This window comes from Trachurus japonicus, chromosome 3 (assembly GCF_045865225.1).
Source record: "Trachurus japonicus isolate A0001 chromosome 3, Traja_1.0".
Classification (NCBI taxonomy): Eukaryota; Metazoa; Chordata; class Actinopteri; order Carangiformes; family Carangidae; genus Trachurus; species Trachurus japonicus.
The window spans coordinates 11695161-11713660 of NC_140909.1; the positions used below are offsets into that span (position 1 = coordinate 11695161).

The 18500-nt window shown below is 39.2% G+C and overlaps 1 protein-coding gene across 3 annotated transcripts; it reads right to left on the bottom strand.

Moving 5' to 3' along the window:
• Window positions 1–1076: 1076 nt before the first annotated feature.
• On the bottom strand, window positions 1077–17256 carry mtmr10 (myotubularin related protein 10). 3 transcript variants are annotated; one of them, XM_085761602.1, is made up of 16 exons: window positions 16442–17256; window positions 14675–14735; window positions 12198–12334; window positions 11599–11671; window positions 10563–10705; window positions 8346–8439; window positions 8080–8227; window positions 7459–7546; window positions 7125–7213; window positions 6798–6928; window positions 6609–6678; window positions 6186–6256; window positions 5706–5878; window positions 5430–5600; window positions 4764–4946; window positions 1077–4172 (listed from the first exon to the last, which is right to left on the bottom strand). In XM_085761602.1, the coding sequence occupies exons 1-16, from the start codon at window positions 16496–16498 to the stop codon at window positions 3558–3560; spliced, it is 2304 nt and encodes a 767-aa protein (XP_085617728.1). In that variant the 5' UTR covers window positions 16499–17256; the 3' UTR covers window positions 1077–3557. The 3 variants fall into 3 exon arrangements, with proteins under 3 accessions (XP_085617728.1, XP_085617743.1, XP_085617738.1); XM_085761617.1 differs by having other exon boundaries at window positions 8080–8224; window positions 16442–16659; XM_085761612.1 differs by having other exon boundaries at window positions 3405–4169; window positions 16442–17039.
• Window positions 17257–18500: the final 1244 nt, after the last annotated feature.

Here is an 18500-nt window from a genome sequence, read left to right on the forward strand (position 1 = left end):
CATCTCTCTACACTCACATGTAGGAGCTGTCACCCTAGATGCAAAGCAACATGTTGTGAAAATAGTCTACGCCTTGATGAAACACTTGGCTGACATTTTTAGCACTTGGCACAGTAAAGGGGATGTTTCATTTCTGAACGCATTGCGGAACTGTACAATAGTGTTATGCACCATGAGTACAACATATTTTTAAATGATAAAATATTTGCAGTGGTGTTCCTAGTAGTAATAATAATAATGGCAAATTATCAAGTTGAAAATCAGTAAACATGTGGTTTCTGGGGCCTCAGGTGCAAACATTTTTATATTTCATAGCAGAAGGACAGGTGGTTAATTATGTTTCATTACTTTTCATTTAAATGTTCCAGCTCCACAGCTTTGTTATTGTGCCTGTTGCGGTTGTTAATGTGGCCCTAGTAATGTGGAATCCAAAAAGATGACATGATGGTCATTAATATCTTCCCAGTGTCATTGCAGTCCACACAGTGCTTGAATCAGTCCAGCTACTAACATATTATAGTTACCCTCTGCACCAGTGTTACACCCTGTCAGGGATCAGTGTATCTATTGCAATACAACTACACGTTACTGTAAGTTGGCGCAGACATTCGGCTGAAACTGAATGAACTGTGGCTCAGCAGGAGTTTGTGGTGTTGACACTTTGGTGTAGAGTGTGAGTTACATTTTACACTTCATCACTGCTGCTTCCTGCCTGTTGTGATCATTAATTAGAGACGCTCAACTTTTACACAGTATCAAAGGAACAGCCCAGCATTGAGTCTCAGAACAGTCCGTGGACACAACCCTTCCTCTTTTTTTTATTTTTTATTATTGCTTGTTTTTTGAAATTGTAGGTTTCAAAAGATACTAAGATACTAATATTTGCATTCTGATTACTAATCCTTTGGGTGGTGCATCCAATGAGATCACCCAGCCTTACTCATCTCTTCTCGTGTGCACAACATGTCCTTTGTTATGGGAGGTGGAACAATCCTGACTGTAGTGAACTCTTGTTATTGCATGTGTTATTTCCATGAAACTCTGAATCCTGGTGAAATAAAAGCCACAACACAATGTCATTTGGAAAATAATGTAATGATTGGTTACTGGTACACATTTGAGCCTGATTTTCTGTTGGGAAAAACAAGCTTCAGTGCAGTACCTGAATTTAACTAGATTTGCATAATCTATAAAAATCAGCAATTTCAGAAAAAACTGAAATGAGTCAACAGATTTAGAATATAGTTACAAAAATGGTCAATCTTCCCAAAAAAAAGGCACAGGGGATGTACAGTAGCAACTGCAATCCCTTTTAGAGAACGTTTGCATAACTGAATAAATACATCTGCTGGTAATCAATATCAAACTGTGTCGTGGTGGAAGCACGGTCTTCATACAATTACAGCAGAGTGCAACATTGTGAATTAGTGGAAAAACAGCATATAAATATCTCTCCATAAAATATAAAGACTAAATTAAGGATAAAAGTTATTTAGTACCATTAATCAAAAAAATATTAATTGGAAAATTTCAAGCATATACAGTATTTATAATAATATTTGCCAAAATTATATTCAAAAACCACCTTAAAACAAACTATCCTATATATACTATAGAGTAAAATGTGCAATGAATAGCATTTAGGAGAACAGGTTTGCACTCACATTATACACATCTATACTAAAAACACCTGAACTAGTTATTGCCAAAGAATCACGTGTATCTGAATATAACTGGTAACTGGTCAGTCTAGCATCGAAGGATCAACCGCCCTGTGTAATAAATAGTAGGACAGATGTTCAGTCTGTCCTGTGGTGTTGTTTCTAGAATTACACAGAGTGTTAATGATAAATGCTGTGTTGTTATTTTAAGACATTGGGGTATTACACTGCTGGTTTCTTACCAGTTCAAAAATAGGGGCTCTGGATGATGGATCAATTTCAAAAGATGCGTCTCAAACCAGTGACTCGTTCAGTTGCCAGTGAAACTTCCCAGGGAAATATTTTTTAAAAAGGGTCAAAATGCCAACATGTTTGTAGACAACACTCACTGCTATTATCCTGACTGGAAGTGCATTAACTTTACTGCTTGTTTTCTGTTATATTCTTTCTCAATAAAGAATAACATAAACATGAAAAATTAAGAGAACAGGAAGCGATATTATTACAAAAGTATTGTTATAGCCACATACAGTATGTTGAACAGTGTATACAGGCAATGCTGTCATTCTTTCAAGGCAGATTGTAGTGACCCATACTGTAATTTCATGAGTGTAGTTACGACACTTGTTATCTAGGTGATTTAATGCTGAAGTTTTTTCCACACGCAACCTTGAAAATATTCACTACGCACTTAACTAGGAACTGGTTTGAGTCACAGCCCTCATCTGTCCCTTTGCTTTCAAATATTTACCCATTCAGATGTTCATCTGAACTGTTTCTCCTCAGAGCCTTACCAGAAGGCCTCTTGTAAATGTTAATAATAAAAAAAAAAAACTTCAAAAGAGAAAAGGAAATATCTACTACCACAGATTTAAGTCCTCACAGCTCCACCTTCCTCTCAGTATCACCTACATTATGATACTAAAATATAGGCCCTTATTTTTGCTTGAAAAATAGAGTACATCTACAAAGACCCTGAAATAACACTATTTGCTACTTACAGCGAAACCCCAACACAACCATTAAAATATGGGCAACCAGAGCAAACAGCGTTAGATTTGTGCAAAAAAAAAAAAAAAGCACCCCGTTACATTCAACCAGGCCAGATCCTTTTTGTTTTTACCCCAAAGTAGGCTACATATGTGTTAGCAGTGTTATTTTCTGTCCCTCTTTCTGAAAAAAAGACCAGGTAAAACATTACATCTTAAAATTCAATTTCCTGGAAGGCACAAGCTAATGGAGTATTGGGAAATCAGTGTTCATTGAAATGCATCATTGCTGCTGCATTAAAAAGGAGCATTTTCTACTTTCAAGTATCATTAATCCATTACAGTGAAGAAGTCTTACTGTCCAATGAGAATTCAAAGAAAGAACTATTATACACATTTAAATGGTTGACTTTCAATTATTGCTTTACAATGAGCAGTGAATCACAGGTAAGTCTCAGAGAGGGAGTTCTCAACCTCATCAACGCAATATAAAAATCTAAAAAGCAATCCTGGTGTGTGTTGTAAAGTAAGCTCAGCAAAAAAAAAGAGAAGTTGACAAGCGTTGACAAGACAAATGCGTCAATGACAGTAATGATCGTTCACAGTCAGAGGACAGCTCACAGTAACAACTCACTGGTTAATAAGGACGACGTGCTTCAGTGAATCTGAATTCCTCAGCTGTAATGGACAACAGACACTTTGGTTTAACAATTACTACAGATTTTGATGCAGCATCAATGGTGCAAATTCTAGCTTATATATAATTAATAATCAGAAGTCCAAAGTTACATTTCTACTATTTCTCATTTTCCTTCTTGGCATGTAAGAAAGAGGTAACGCAAATATGATTAGTTGTTAAGCAGACCTCTACTAGGCTCAGAAAAGTGAGCCTGAAAGCCCAACGTCCTCACACAGTGTCATTAGCGAGAGTCTCTGTAGAGAGCCAGATCCTTGCTCCATTCAGAAATTTGCTAATGGGCGTCCCGTGGATGGTGCGGCGGCATAGGTTTCCCATCGGGGTGAAAGGAAAGGAGGAGGTTAGGAAGTCTGGAGGTGTAGGGGAGTCATCTGGAGAGGAGGCCTTGAAATACATTCTCCTTTGCTCTAAATGGAGGCCGCTGGGGCTGGGGAGTGGCGTGGTGCCCGGACTGGGTCCCTTATACCGCCTGAGATGGCTCTGCAGTATCTCAATCTCATCGACCAGCTGGGAGAGCTTGTGATAGGCCGTGATGGGGCCTCCTTTGGGAATGCAGGCTTCAGGAACCCAGCGAAGAAAAAAGAGCTTCCAAAGAGCCACGTGCGAGGGCATGAGCAGGGGAATCAGGAGGCCCTGCTGGTCGGCAGGTTGAGAGAACCAGTCCCTGAAGAAGCGCTCTGCTGGGCTTTCGTCTTTCACCGGTGAGAAGTCAGGCCTCAGCTCTGACACCAGGGAGCCCCGCCGTGGCAGTCCATCCTCTCCTCCTTTCAGTCCATTACGCAGAGAGGCCGGAGTTCCTCGCATTGTGGAACTGTAGGTTTTCTGCTGTAGGACGGACACAACATTTGATTATTTTCACTTTCTCTGTGACAAACTGCAGCAGCAAACCTAACTAAGACCTAACCAGAGCTCTCTCATTCAATGTTTTCGTCTTTCCACCTGCATTATCAAACCCTCATGAAGAAACATCGACTAAAGCAAAAAAGGACGATTTATTTTCTGCATGAAACCTCTGTGTGTTTTTTTCTTAAAAGTGCTGATGACTCCAAAAGAAAAAGGGCAGCAGCAATAAACAAAAACTGCTGACTGGATGGACTGTCCATGTTAAACATTTACTCCATCATAAATTCTATGTATTTCAGCAGAAGTCCTGCAGAAATCTTTGATACCTCCAGCCTGTGGTAATAATATGATGGCAGAGGATTAAGGTGACCTACATCAAAAATATCACTCATCATTACTGTGGAGTAGCGAGTACCAAAGGTTCAACAAAACAAAGAGACTGGCATGAAGAGGGAGAATTAGTAAACACCTTTCATTTAACATGGCTAAAAACACTGACATACATTGAATATGTTCGTAAAAAAGGCAAATATATTTCGTGCAGTTACTGCAGTGATGCCCAGTGTGTTATACCTTTGTGCGTCTGAAGGATTTCACTTCCCCGTTCTGAACACAGGCAGCTCCTTTGCCTACGAACATCGGGTTGTTAAAGAGGGTTTGGTTTTTGGTGGAAAACTGCTGTGACCAGTCCCAAACAGGAGGGAAATACACGGCCTGGTCCTCCCCCTGAGGGATGGCTTTATTCTTGGCAAAGTCCTGCAGAGTAAAGACAACATCATTACTTTCCTGACCACAAGCTGAATGTTTCTCCATCCATGTGTTATACACTGCACTCTTTCCTGTCAATTATCTGACACCCACAGAAGGAAATCATAGCCTCCAGCATGAGGTGATACCACAAAAACACGTTACTTTGTTTCATCATGTGAAATTATAACATGTGGTTACTCTTATTCTTCTCTCACAAATAGTTTTACATATGAACACACTCTGACAGGTCTAATATTACAAATTCAACTTTTAAACAAACACAAATCAGATCAAGTTTTTGTTGAGTACAAATCTTTGTTTGCTTTTATTTCATCAACTTACACCATCCTTGCAAAATGTTACTCCCCTTTAAATTAATTAAACACATCCAAGAATGTCATAGATTAATAAATATCCAAGCTTATGATTGAATAAACACATGAATTTAATTAAACAAAATAAATAAGAATACAATCATGTGTTGCTCACCATTAAGTGCTGTGCACGCTGTTTGGAAGAATTGAAGAGGAAAGTACTGAAGAGGGGGATCCACATGCTATCGCTCAGCACTGTCAGATAGGTCTCTGTGAACTCAAATGCTGCAGGGTACTGGTTCATCATTTGCCACACACAGTCCAGGAACAGCATGAACAGTGGAGACTAGTCAGAGAGAACAGACACAAGAAGAAAACAAGATGCATGAGTGACTTCAGGAAATCCCAAAGGTCAGCTCTTCACGGCTGGATTTATTTCACTTTTAGATACCTCCTCTTTGTCGTTCTTCTTTAAGTGGTTGCATCTATCCAAGAAGCGATGGCCAGCCATCACCCACTCCTTCTGCACCAAACTCTGAAAGCCACTGAGGCTGCGATAGTGAGGGTCCAACATGAGCTGCACCAGCGAGGACACTACACAGTTCAGGTCTCTGTCTTCTTCCTCTGTACAAATGTAGAATGAGAAATACCAAAAGCTTGAAAACAGGCTTTGTGCAATTTCAAGGTCACTGAAAAAAAATGTCACTAATACTAATTTGAGTGAAGTATTTTTAGATGTGTTTTGCCAGGTATTCATGATTTGGTTAAAGTCAAAAATTGCTTGAATATCACAGATAATGGAAAAAACAATAAAAAATCCACAATGCACAGTGCAACAGTGAAGAATACTGTGTTGCTTTATTACTGCCTGGCCTTAAACACAATGGGAACCAATGACTGGTGAAAATAACTTGCAAAGAGAGAGTTTTACCTTGGAGAATGACTGAGGCATTTTTTCCATCCAGGCAGTAGACTATCTCAGCTGACTGTTTCAAAACAGCCCTAGGGTCACAAGCAGAACAGACATGTTGAACAACTCTGAAAACAGAGTGTAACCAGCTTTGCCTCCAGAACAATCTATGTAAAGTTAAGAACACTGAAATATTAAGGAAATGTACAACACTTTCACAGTAACAGTATGAATAAATGTAGGTCCAGAATGTGTAAACAATTCTTACACAAATATCTGTCCCATAAAACTTAATCAAAAAATGTTCATCCAGGTATTGTCATGTTCCACACAGAACTACGAGAGCACCAAAGTTAAGTGAAACACTTTAAAATAATCTCTTAAAATGAGACAACTCTGGTAGTTTATAAAGGGCAACCATGCAGTGTCAGGTTGTTTACATACCTGACGTGCTCCAGCCACCGAGAGTTTTCGATGGATGTGAGCCACCTCTCCTCAGACTCCTCAAAGGGATCTGCATAAAGCAAAAACAGGCAAACCATGAGAGGAAACTCCTATTTCCACAGCAAAGAAATGTGAAAAGTGGAATATTCGCAGTAGGTTTTAATTGGTACAAGTAGCTGGGCGGCTCACCGATGACACAGATCTGCCTGACTTTGACGAAGGCGCTCTGGATGTCCTGGATGGTCGGCAGGCACTTGTCCAGGTCATACCTGAAGACGTCACTCCGCTGTGGGTGGCTTTTTGTGATGGCGTTAAAAACCCTACCACAGCAAAGGACACATATTGTTGACTGGGTTAGAGACGTCTTTGACTGCTGTGGCAAGTAAACATTGCTCATTTTATGATGATATAAATTGTTTACTTATTTATAATACATGATCTAAAACTATAGCAGGTAAGAGAGTAAAAGCATGTTTTATTCATTTTGTGAATCTGAAGCTGAGAGCTTTGCATTACTTCTGCTCAATCTTCTTTTGCTGTGCTGGATCACATATGCTGGCCATGCGGACAAGAGCGCTCCCATTGGAGTGATTCCAGCACCAGAGCTATGACAAGGACAGAAAATAAATCAGGCAGTGATCAGTTACAATGCAGAAGAGTTGCTCAGATCAGTCAAATTCGAAGCTTAGATTAGAAATGTCGATGCTGGTGGTCGTTAACATGACATCATGTGGGATAAGGAGTATAAATATAACGATAAATATTTGAAAGGGATCAATGACAGGTTGTTCTATGCAGAGTTTGACAAAAGTCAGACATTTAATGGTTGTAACAGAGCTTTGATACTCACAGGGAAGCGATTATCAGTGAAGAACAGCGAGTGCCGCTTTAGATCTTGATCTGCCAGAGAAACTGGGACCACAGTGTACTCTGGAAGACTGAAAAGGAGAGACTGGTGTTATACAGGATGCAAATTGATTTTATAAAAATTATGATAAAATAAAAAGACATTTGAGAAAATGTTGTCATGTTTCCCGCATCTTCCAACATTACATCTTTGTAAGTGATATCTTAAAAGAAGAAAATGTAATTGAAAGCCCAATATGATGAGCAAAGTTTGGTGCAAGATATCATGATGCTATTTCTCAAGTCTTTTCTCCGATCCCACATGAAACACTGTTCAATCCTCACTGCGAAACCCACCATGATGTCACTGCTGAACTCAGATGAATAGCGTGTATTGTCTAAAATAAACTTGCAGGCTACACTGAGACATTCACAACATTTTTGTCTTGACAAGTAACTCCTGAAATAAGCAAAAAGGGAGCACAGTGCAAACATAGTGTGTTGCCAAAAAATATCAAGTGTGAATAACGAGTGTCCGTGACAACTAAGGCTGACTGCAGGTGCTACAGATATGCCTGCAACACCCATCATAAATCGCCTACAAAAAGAAAATCGAGCTGAAAACCTTTGTGAGATGGCATAATTCTCGTTGATGGAGCACACCCTCCACTCTGAAGCACCCGTTCTCTTGATCTCCCGGTCCCAGTCTGATGGACGATCAAAAATGGGGGTCTGTAATCCTCCTCGAGGGGTGTTGCCGTTGACTCGCTCTTCTGGAAACACAGATGTACTTTGAGATTTCTTGTGCATATTTGAAGATTAATTAAATGGGGATAGTTGACTATGAATGGTTGCAGAGAGACAGACGGTGAAATAATTAAGACAGAGTACCTTTAGATTCATGGTACCGCCGTCCTTGATACTCAAAGCCAAACAGCAGATGTAGATCAGCTGGATGGGAATAGTGGGCGATAGCAAGGCAAACCTAGAGCACAAAGAGGGCAATTTTTATAGGATGTACAGTGCATTTGAATGGCAGAGTCAAACATTATGAGGGCAGATAAGGTTTCATCGCAACCACAATCAGTTCCTTGGCTCTGGTTCACTCAGAGGGCTAAATTAAATTTAAAGCATGTTCTTCAACCATACAGACACAAGAACAAGTGAAACCTGGGAAAGTAAATGTTTGACAGTCTGCTGCTCTGGGTTTACGGGGCTGAATCTCTCTGTGGCCCCACCAGAGTCACACAAAGCAGCCCATTCAGTTGTGAAGCTGTGAATAACACAAGAGGACACTGAAAAAGTGTGTGCCTGTGTGTGTGAGCGTGTGCAGTCGAGGCTGCTCCCAACTCTGTAATTTCCTATGGCAAAATAGGCTATTATAGGCTGGCCTAATTCCATATGTCACAAAGAAAAAAAAAGACCTGAGCCCCATTTAGGTTCACACTGTAATTACATACATAATGTCCATAAATAAACTCAGAAGGAGTGAGAGAGGACAGACGTATTTCTATTCAATGTTCTATATTCTCTTGAAGCCAGTGGGTTACACTAAATATTTTTCACCATTGATTCAAAATAAATGACTCTGTAAATAGAGGCTGGTCAGACTCAAAGCAATGAGACCATATTCAATGCTGTAACGTTGCTTTAAGACAAATGTGCTGTAGGTATGTGCTGTGGAGTTCCTAGTTCTCCAAAAACTACACAAAAATTGCTCCCAGATGACACGAGAGGAGATCAGACATGCAACTGTGTGTATTCACATTGGCTCACTGGCATAGTATAAAGAGATATACAGCTTCCTGACTGTAGAAGGCGGCTACAATAAAAACTCTGTGTTCAAGTCACAAATATAAATTGTAATCCACTCTCTCCCTGAATCCAGATTCCACATTTAAACAGAGAATCCATGTTTACAAAGAATGAAAAAAGCCTGTGGACTTTTTTTTGTTATTGTCAGCTGTGTTTTGAGCTGAAAAAACAGTCACATGCTCGCATGTCTTCCAAAATTACCCAAAAGATCCTTGCAGTCTTGGTACATTCATTGCAAGCCTACTGTTACTTACCACAATTGTCTACTTCAATGACTAATATAAACAAGGAAATGTGCAGCAGCCCCAATTTTTGTAAATGCAAGGTGCTTTTAAATTAATTTATTGTGAAGGATTCTCAATGATCTAATTTCACCTGCATGTAACTGTCTTCTAAAAGTACCACCAGTCCTCTCAAGATATCTTTAAATATCAAAATATAGTGACATTTAAGTATTTGCTGTAAACATTAATGATATTTAATGTCGCCATTCCCCAGCTGTAATTACTAATTACTTCCATAAAATTAATTACATCACATCGGCCTTCCTGGACCCAGAGCAGAATGAAACATCTGTCCCTCTGATCACTCCGAGCAGGAGATGAGTCAGAGTCCCGCGGCCAGTTATGTCCACAATCAGGATCATTCTCAGTTTCCTTTGCCTTGAATGGCATTGTTCACAGTGTCTCCTATTCATTGTTTGGCGAGTGGCCACACTGAAATGCTATTAGACAAATTAGTCACTTCTATTCAGGTGGAGGGTGAGAGGGTAACACATAAAAGTTTGTATGTTATAAATATCCTTGTTACTGAGGAAGCAGCCATAACACCCTGTGTTGCATGTGGATGTAGTGAGCTCACGAAGCCCGGAAAGGAAAAGTTTGGTCAGCAACGACCAGCAGTGAAATGGGCAGAGGAAACTGAGAAAAAGGAACAGTTAATTTTGAGTGAGAGGTGTGAACACAAAGTCACTGCATATAGAATTAGACGATTTAACCATCTTACAATTTACAGCACATGCTAATTGCCTCTCACTTCCTCTTACAGAATAAAAATAAATAAGCAGAGCTAGCTCAGAAACGGACGCTACCATCTTGAGCTGGTGAGGTAATCTGGTGCCAGTTTGCACAGTAGCGATCATTCATTCATAACCCCCCCCCCCTCCTACAGTTGGTGGTACACATTATCCCCATGTCCACACCAAGAGGATACTTTAAAAACCTCTGAAGTCGCCATCCAGTTACTGAAATGGACAGCTTGACCTCAAATAATAAAAGTTTAAGTATCACTCACCTTTTTAGCACTCTCAGGCCCGGCCTCGTCGAAGCAGAACCTAATGATGCGCAGGTCTTTGCAGTACAGGATGAGCTCAGTGGGGTTGAACTTCAGCTTCTGATTTGACCCTAATACTTTCTTCTTCCCCCTTGTATCATTTACTGTGAAGAAGACACAAACTATTAATATAAATCCTTAATTTATGCACATGTTCATACGTATGTATTACATTTCACAAGCTTCACCTTTGAACAGGCAAAACATTCAACATACATCTCTGCTAAGGTCAAGTATATGCTGTATTTACACATAAAATAATACATGACCTTTACCTACACATGCACAATCATAGATCACATTTAATTCAGGGAGTAAGTCAAGCCTTGCAGAGCTGGGAGATACATTCTGTAGGATCTGTATCATTATAATTGTTCAGTTTCAAAATGAAGTAAATTATCATTCAGGATTTGAACTTTTATCGGGGCATTAAGACCATACAACCCAACCATAGCACAGATTGCATACTGTGTGAAGGATAGGGCAATGGTTTTTTATTACTGATCCACCTGTATTTGTGCAAATCCCATAACTGTAATGTTTGTCTTTAGTGGCCAAGTTCTAACAAGGTCAAAAAACAAGCTGCGTAGAACAAAGCCTCATGCTTCATCACTGTAACACAACAACTTTTGCTCTTGGCAGTTGCCCTTGCACTGTCAGCAAACGACAGCAATGAGATATTTAAACAAGGCTAATCCCGGCCAAGCCACACTGCCACTAAACACTGCCTTAGCTGTGACATCACTTGTTATCAGACTGCTGAGCAGGAACTAACGACAAACAGAACCAGTCACCCCAGCTGTCAAATATTAATGAGGAGCAGTCTGACCCCTTCTCACTTTAATTCTGACTGCTCATGTAAAATGAGTGGGTTAGGATGTTTGATGTTAGTGCTGTAAAAGCTGATTGATTTAGTGTTCTGATAACTGCAGCAGCTATTTGATGTGAACGGTGGTTAGATATTATAATATTTGATATTACAACATTGAAGATGTACCTGTAACTACTTGTTCCAGACACGTCAGGGGGATGTCGTGCTCTCCAAGCAGCAGGTGAGACAACTGGGACTTCTGAGATTAAAGAAAACAACAACAACAATGTATATTTAGCACTGCATGTGGTTTTATCACTTCATAAAATATTAACTGAAATGCTGGTTTGGCAGATTGCGTTAATTTCCTCAGGCAGAGCAATGATCAGGTTCCATTTTCTTATCACGACAATCTGCAGCATAGCTGGAAATGACGTCCGTTCTCTCACTTCTTGTGCGATATCACTGACAATGTAGCACAGGAAAGTACACAAGTTTTCCTTCCTCCTTGCCAGATGCACTGCATATACAGTGGAAACACAGTAAGTATTGCGGCTATTCAGCAGTGTGCTGGCGATACCAACGACTTTCACAAACAAGAAAGCTAAAGTCATACCTTCTTCTTTTCAAACTGTCAGCACTGTTCAGAGCCCAAATATTCTGTTACAATATCAGCAGAAACCTCAAACTCACAACATCAAAACAACACTTTGGATTTCAAATACTCCCCTGAATGGTTTAATATTCACGGCAGCACAGTTTAACCACTTACAGAACACACATACCTGTTTCGGTGGGGCATCTTGAGGGATGAAGGAGACCTTAAAGTTGGTGCATATCAACTTCCCCCAAAGGTCATCCTGGCTGCTTTCAGTGCTGATGCATTTCCTCACAAAGTTCACCTCATTAACTACTATCTCCCCTGGTGACAAACAGAACAGAAAAAAGATGTGAGTGTTCAGCTACTGTAAAAAAGGAAGCACATAGAAACTGGGAAATAGCGAGGCAAAGTAAAGAAATCAGGAAGAGTACTTATCTATTCCATTTTCGTTTATGACATTCATATTCATACTTGTTATTCAAATATATTATAATAATGACTGTTCTAATTATGACTGTACATATGCATGCAAGCACTGATAATTAAAATTATATTATTAGAATATAAAGGATTAACTAAACAGGGTGAAACTTAACCAAGTCATCACATTCTTTTAACCTGTTATAATAATATAAACAAGTTAAACTAGTCTAACAGAGATTTGATCCTGTGAGCATGAAACTCTTTGTTGTTTGTTTTATTAACATTTCCTCTTGTTTTAGTGGGCAGGAAGAGAAACGACAGCAGCATTTCATAAGCTCCCAAATGTTGGTCAAGCTTATTGTGCATTAACATAAAGAGCAAAACACACAAGGAAAAGGTATCACTTCTGAACGCAACCGCCCTCTACAAAACATGTCAGTGATACATTTGAACTTCAAAAGCATAGCAGTCAATGCATAAACACAATGTTCTTTTATGTCGTCAGATATGAAGGCTAGCAGGAAGCTGAGGTCGTTTGCACATATCATATTTTGTCATCTTTATGTAGCATGTTTGTGAAAAGCAGTGTTGCAAAACCAAAATGCAATCTTTTTTTAAAGTGTGAACTCCGTTACTGAAGCTGCCCACTGCCTCTTAACACAGTGACACTGCAATTTATGCACGGACCAAATGTGGCTATAAAAAGGTGCCCCAGGCGTTTTTAAAAGATGGGAACTGGGGCAGCAGGGTGGAGTCGTACAGACAGTCACTTCAAAGCTCTGCCTCTGAGCAGCGTGCAACACAAGTGCTGTATGTTAACAACAAGAAATCTGGCCGGCCAGTGGCCACATATTCATGGAACCTGTTTTTCGATCCAGCTCCAAAAAAGCAGGATGGTAATGGAGCAACGACAACCCTTTAGAAGTGAGTGCTGTGTAGAGGACAGTGGGTGGAAAGTTTGTTTTACCAACCACAACCCAGGTAGTCGATTCAAATTCTCATGTGGCCTTGATATGGTTATCTTAAGTGAAACAGGTTTGAAGAGAGAGAAACCTTAATAAGATGTTGTAAAACTGCCAACTAACATCAGTCTCTGCTTCAAGAGTTTCTACCTCTAAGGACATTTCTGCCTAGTTACTCTGAATAACACAAAACATGACACTGTGAAAAGGGTGTGTCAGGGCACTCCCATGAGGTTCCCAAGTCAACGTCTCAGTCATAAACCAAAATAAATCCTTCAAATAAAGACTTTCCTGCTGCTCTACTCGTTTGACTAACTGCGCTTGCTGGAAGACTTTGGCATCAAAACAATAAACTGTGCGTTATTTGGCACAGATTGAAGAAATGATGAACAGTCCTCGTCTTGATTCAACTTTGATAATGAAGCTTTACAGCAGTCGTTTCCCAGAAATACAGGTTATTTCCCATGCATGGTAAAAGTGGAAACCCGATGGCGAAGAGGAACTGTGCTTCAGAGAGCACTTTGCACCAAACTGCTGCTTATGCAAATATCACTGGTATGGGTGAGGTTTCCAAATCTTAATAAGAAGAAGTACTTGCATAGTGAAAAAACAGCAGAGACCACCAAGCAGAAGTCTGTGATTAGAAGCAGACTGGTGACTGACTGACTGACTGACAGACAAATATATTGACAATGATTGGTTCTGTTCCTGCCAATTCATCATTTCAATCTGCCAAAATGCTGATTTCAGTTGAGGTTACAGAACATTTCAGTTTTCACGTACCTACTTGAATTTGCTCAAGTTGAGACAGATTGTCATGTCTTGTGTGAGCTGAAAAGCTCGCTAGACCAGTCTAATTAAACACTAACATCTATGTGAAAATGAAAATGAGATGACCCATTATCGCAGTCCACAAAATGAGTTTCAGTCACTCTTTCTACTCAACACCTTGTTGGACCAGTTTAAAACACACAAATATGTCTTTTGTTTGAAACAATAAGTAACAAGATAAATATGTTTGATAATTAGGCCCAATCGTGACTTTTAGATTGTTCATTTGAATCCCTGAAAACAAAATGGACCGATTCAGAGGTTTCAAAACAAGCTCTTTAGAAGATGAAAACATGAAGGCCATTCAGTGACTGTATACGTTTGGTACCATGGTACCATCTGATACAGTGTAAAAACCAATGCAGTCTTTTGTCTGGGTTTTAATGTACTTAGAACTGACAACTGTATAAAATTTCCTATTTTTAGTATGATAAAATAAACTTACCTGGAAGTAACTTTGGCTCCAACTTTTTGATAGGCGGTTCAATAGTTTCCTTCACATTAGTCTGCAGAAAAAGCAGAAGTCAGATGAGAGTTAGTTAAACTAGACAGATGGTTAATGGACTATGGAAATACGGTGTCATTGCAAGCTTGGAATTATCATTTGCACTTTAAATGGGTTCCCAACAGAGCAAAGATTCAGCTGTGGCTGTCACAAAACCATGTTGAGGTTGTCATGATTTGTTTTGGTGAATCCATGTTGCATAAATAGCTACAGCCTGCAATAAGTGATGTAAGCTCTGTTTACAAAACTGGAACAATCCTGCAGCCAACTACTACTACTTTTAATACAATGTCTCCCAATACTGCAATGTACAATGAATGACATTAGTCAGCAAAAGTATTTGGGCAGTCATGTGTTGTTCACTGTTAACTGTACTACAGCACACCTACTGCAAGTGAATGAATGACTACAAAAAGTGCTGAATTTCAAGTTTAAGAGTGTTTATCACAGATTTTTAACACTAAGATTATGTATTAAAGGGACGACAACCCTTAAAAGCATCAAAATGGTCAAAGTAAATTCTCATACTTTAGCAAAAATGATAGAGCTTCCCAAGGTAGAACAACCCATCTCCTCAAGAAGAGTAAAGTCCTTATAATAATGAATAATGACACTGAGTAATGTCTTCAGTTCACGGTTCAGCTCTGGGTGAAGTGTATCATTGATAAAATGTGAAATGCCTGTTCAACATTTAATCCTAGTTTGAAAGCATACACCTAGACAAAAATACAACTTCACTATAAATAAAACTGACCTGACAACCAAGACCAGAGCGCAGCCGTGACAATATGATGGTCAGAATAAAATAAATTTCAGTGGGGGAAAATATGTTAACTAGACACAAAACACACCAGCACTAGTTTTTAACCTTGCCCATCTGTGAGCAAACCCTTTCCCATGCTGTCTGCAGAAGTACATACACCTGTAAGCAAAACAAATAAAGCCAAATCCACAGAGAAACCCGTCACTGTGTAATTACGCTGTCAGATTTGCCATGCAGTTTAATTTCCAAGATTTACAAGAGCTGGAGGAAAACTTTCACCACCTGACAATGCTTATTTGCCACCCAGTGACATTTTAGCCTACGAGCTTCTGCTTTTTTCCCCTTTCTTTTTTAAAATTGTATCTTTTGCAGCTATAAATTCAATTGTATATTGTATTGCATACTAATATTATTATAATAAGCGTTGTTGTTACTGTTATTGTTATCGATAATAACTGAGTTAGTAAAGGTAGTAACTTCAGGGAAGCATTTAAGTTATTGTACAGGTTGAAGGGGTGGGACTAGATAAGCTTAGACTTCTTCCCACTCCTTTTTGAACATGTGTTGACTTTTTTTTTTTTTATTAATTCTGTTGTTATTGCTTATCTGTTGTAATTTTATTTCATTTTAGGCATGTTCTAAATGTTTTGTTTTTTCAATCAATCACCTGTCGTAATCTCTAAATACTAAACCTGCTTTTATCTCATTATCCAACCACAAACTTACAGCACAACAAAAAAAAAAAAGTCAGTGGCTATTTCTTCATAAAACTTTGATTTTGCCACATGTCAAATATCAACTTTCCTTCCGCGACAGCCCAGTCACAAGTTCAGCAGCAGCCTAAATCTAATTCAAAAAAATGACTTGAGTCGACAGTGTTATTACGCCCCATCCGCATACAACTATAAATAAACACAACCCGTTAGTTACATACATAAACATACCTGTACAGGAGGGAGATAACACTTGAAGGTTGGTTTCATGGGTTTGACAGAGAACATTGTTTATGTCCGCCCTAACGGTGATGTTCCTGGCAAGCGCTCGGCTGCTGCCAGTGAGGAAAGAAGAAAAAGAAGAAAAAAGAAACACCAAAAAGGGGAGAAAAAAAACCTCCGAGAAAGTTGAGGTCAGGCTTTAGCTGAGTAAATCCGAGCTGTGTCTGTGTAAAATATTCATCGAGACAGGCAGGGCGACCGAGGGCACTCCTCCATGTCGACAAGCAGCAGCAGCGGGGTGAAAAAAGTTGACAGACGTGAACGTTGAGACGTCGGCGTTAGCTTCGTTAGCTTCGCTAGTAGTAGCCAGCTTAAAGTACTACATTTAAGTTTATAAACGCCGCTCCCACGCCGAGATACAACACTGTAAATCACTTAAAACTCCCCCGCTGTGTGTCTACATTTTCTTTCCACCTGTTACTGCGTTAGTTACCCTCCGTGACTTCCTCAAAAGTCTTAACTAATTCAGCCAGACGCAGTACCTGATGCTATAAAGGACTTAACGGCCATGTTTATAAAGAGCCGAGCAGCAGGTCCCGCCCTACTTCCGGGCTCCGCTCTTCTTCAGCTCCGATTTTTTTTTTTTTTTGCATGGACACTTTATCAAAGTTTCTTGCAAAGCTGAAACACAGATAACTAATATATACAGTGCTGCATGTAGCTGTTAATATTAATAACCATGTCATTTGAGAGATAAAACAACGAGTATTGTTTTTTTTGTTGCATTCAGCAAGAGTGCATCACCCATGGACTACAACTCCCATGAGACCGTGACACGACAAGAGGCTTGGGGTCGTACGTAATCCCCCCCTCCACCCCCCCTTTTTTTTAACATTTGTTTTATGCAATAACTCAATAGAGTACAAATTGTATTTCTTTGACATTTGGCTGATTTTCTCAATGAAACTTCCAACATAATGGGCTGTAGGCTAGTGGTTCTATGGGGCACAGACCAGCTGGGTCCAAGGCTCCAAGGGGTCTTTGTGCCAGCATGGGCTTCAGTTTGACTATCGAAAGTCAGACACAACAAGCAGCTGTACAACAACCACTGACAAACAAACCACAAGGAGACAACCACAGAGAGATGCACGAGACAACCACAAAGAAACAACCACAGAGAGATGCACAAAAACCACAAGGAGACAACAACATGAATGCGACTTCAAAGCTCTGCCTGAGGCACAGGTGTGCAACAGGTAACCAACATTTACAACTGAGTAACAGCAGATTAGGACTGTATAAAGAAAGGTTAAAAAGTTTATATTGAGAATTTATTTATGCATCTATATTTTTTTCTATTTCTCATCATCCATCATCTGATAAAAAATAATTGAAGCCAAATAAAAAAACATATGGTGACTAATCAAATAAACCAGGATTTTTATTACGCTAATCTCCAGGCCAAAAAAATTCAGATTGTCATTCAAAAACAGGGTATTTTAGGTTTATTTGCAACATATTTTTTTTATGTTATTGATTTTATACACTAGATGGCACTGTTGGTTAATTACCATACAGAATATGTATACAAGTTACTGAAAAACTGTATTATTCCACTATTTAAACACCAGAGCTCTCCACACGTTGAGTCCCAGAGACACCAATTTAAATGCTGAAGTTTATGATAATCAGAGTTATCAGTTTGGTACAGTCCTTGAATTACATTATTCTTTAAACACTGTGAAATACTCATTAGCATCAGTGGTTAATTTGCTCATAAATATTTATCACTTTCTCATTACTTCCACGCAGAATTTCAAGTTCACCTATCATCACTGGACCCAGCGATGCACCTCATGTACACTGGTGATCAAAATGGTAAGACAGTTTTTTTTCTTTTTATGAACTGTGACAAAGTTAACATCATGGTCAGTAAAAAAATATGTTCCAGTCATTTGCCATATAATTAATTCAGTCTAATGTGACAAAAATTGCAAATAAAAGGTAAATCGATATCTATATATTCAGCGAGGAACACACTGAATATATAATATAAAGTTCTCAAATG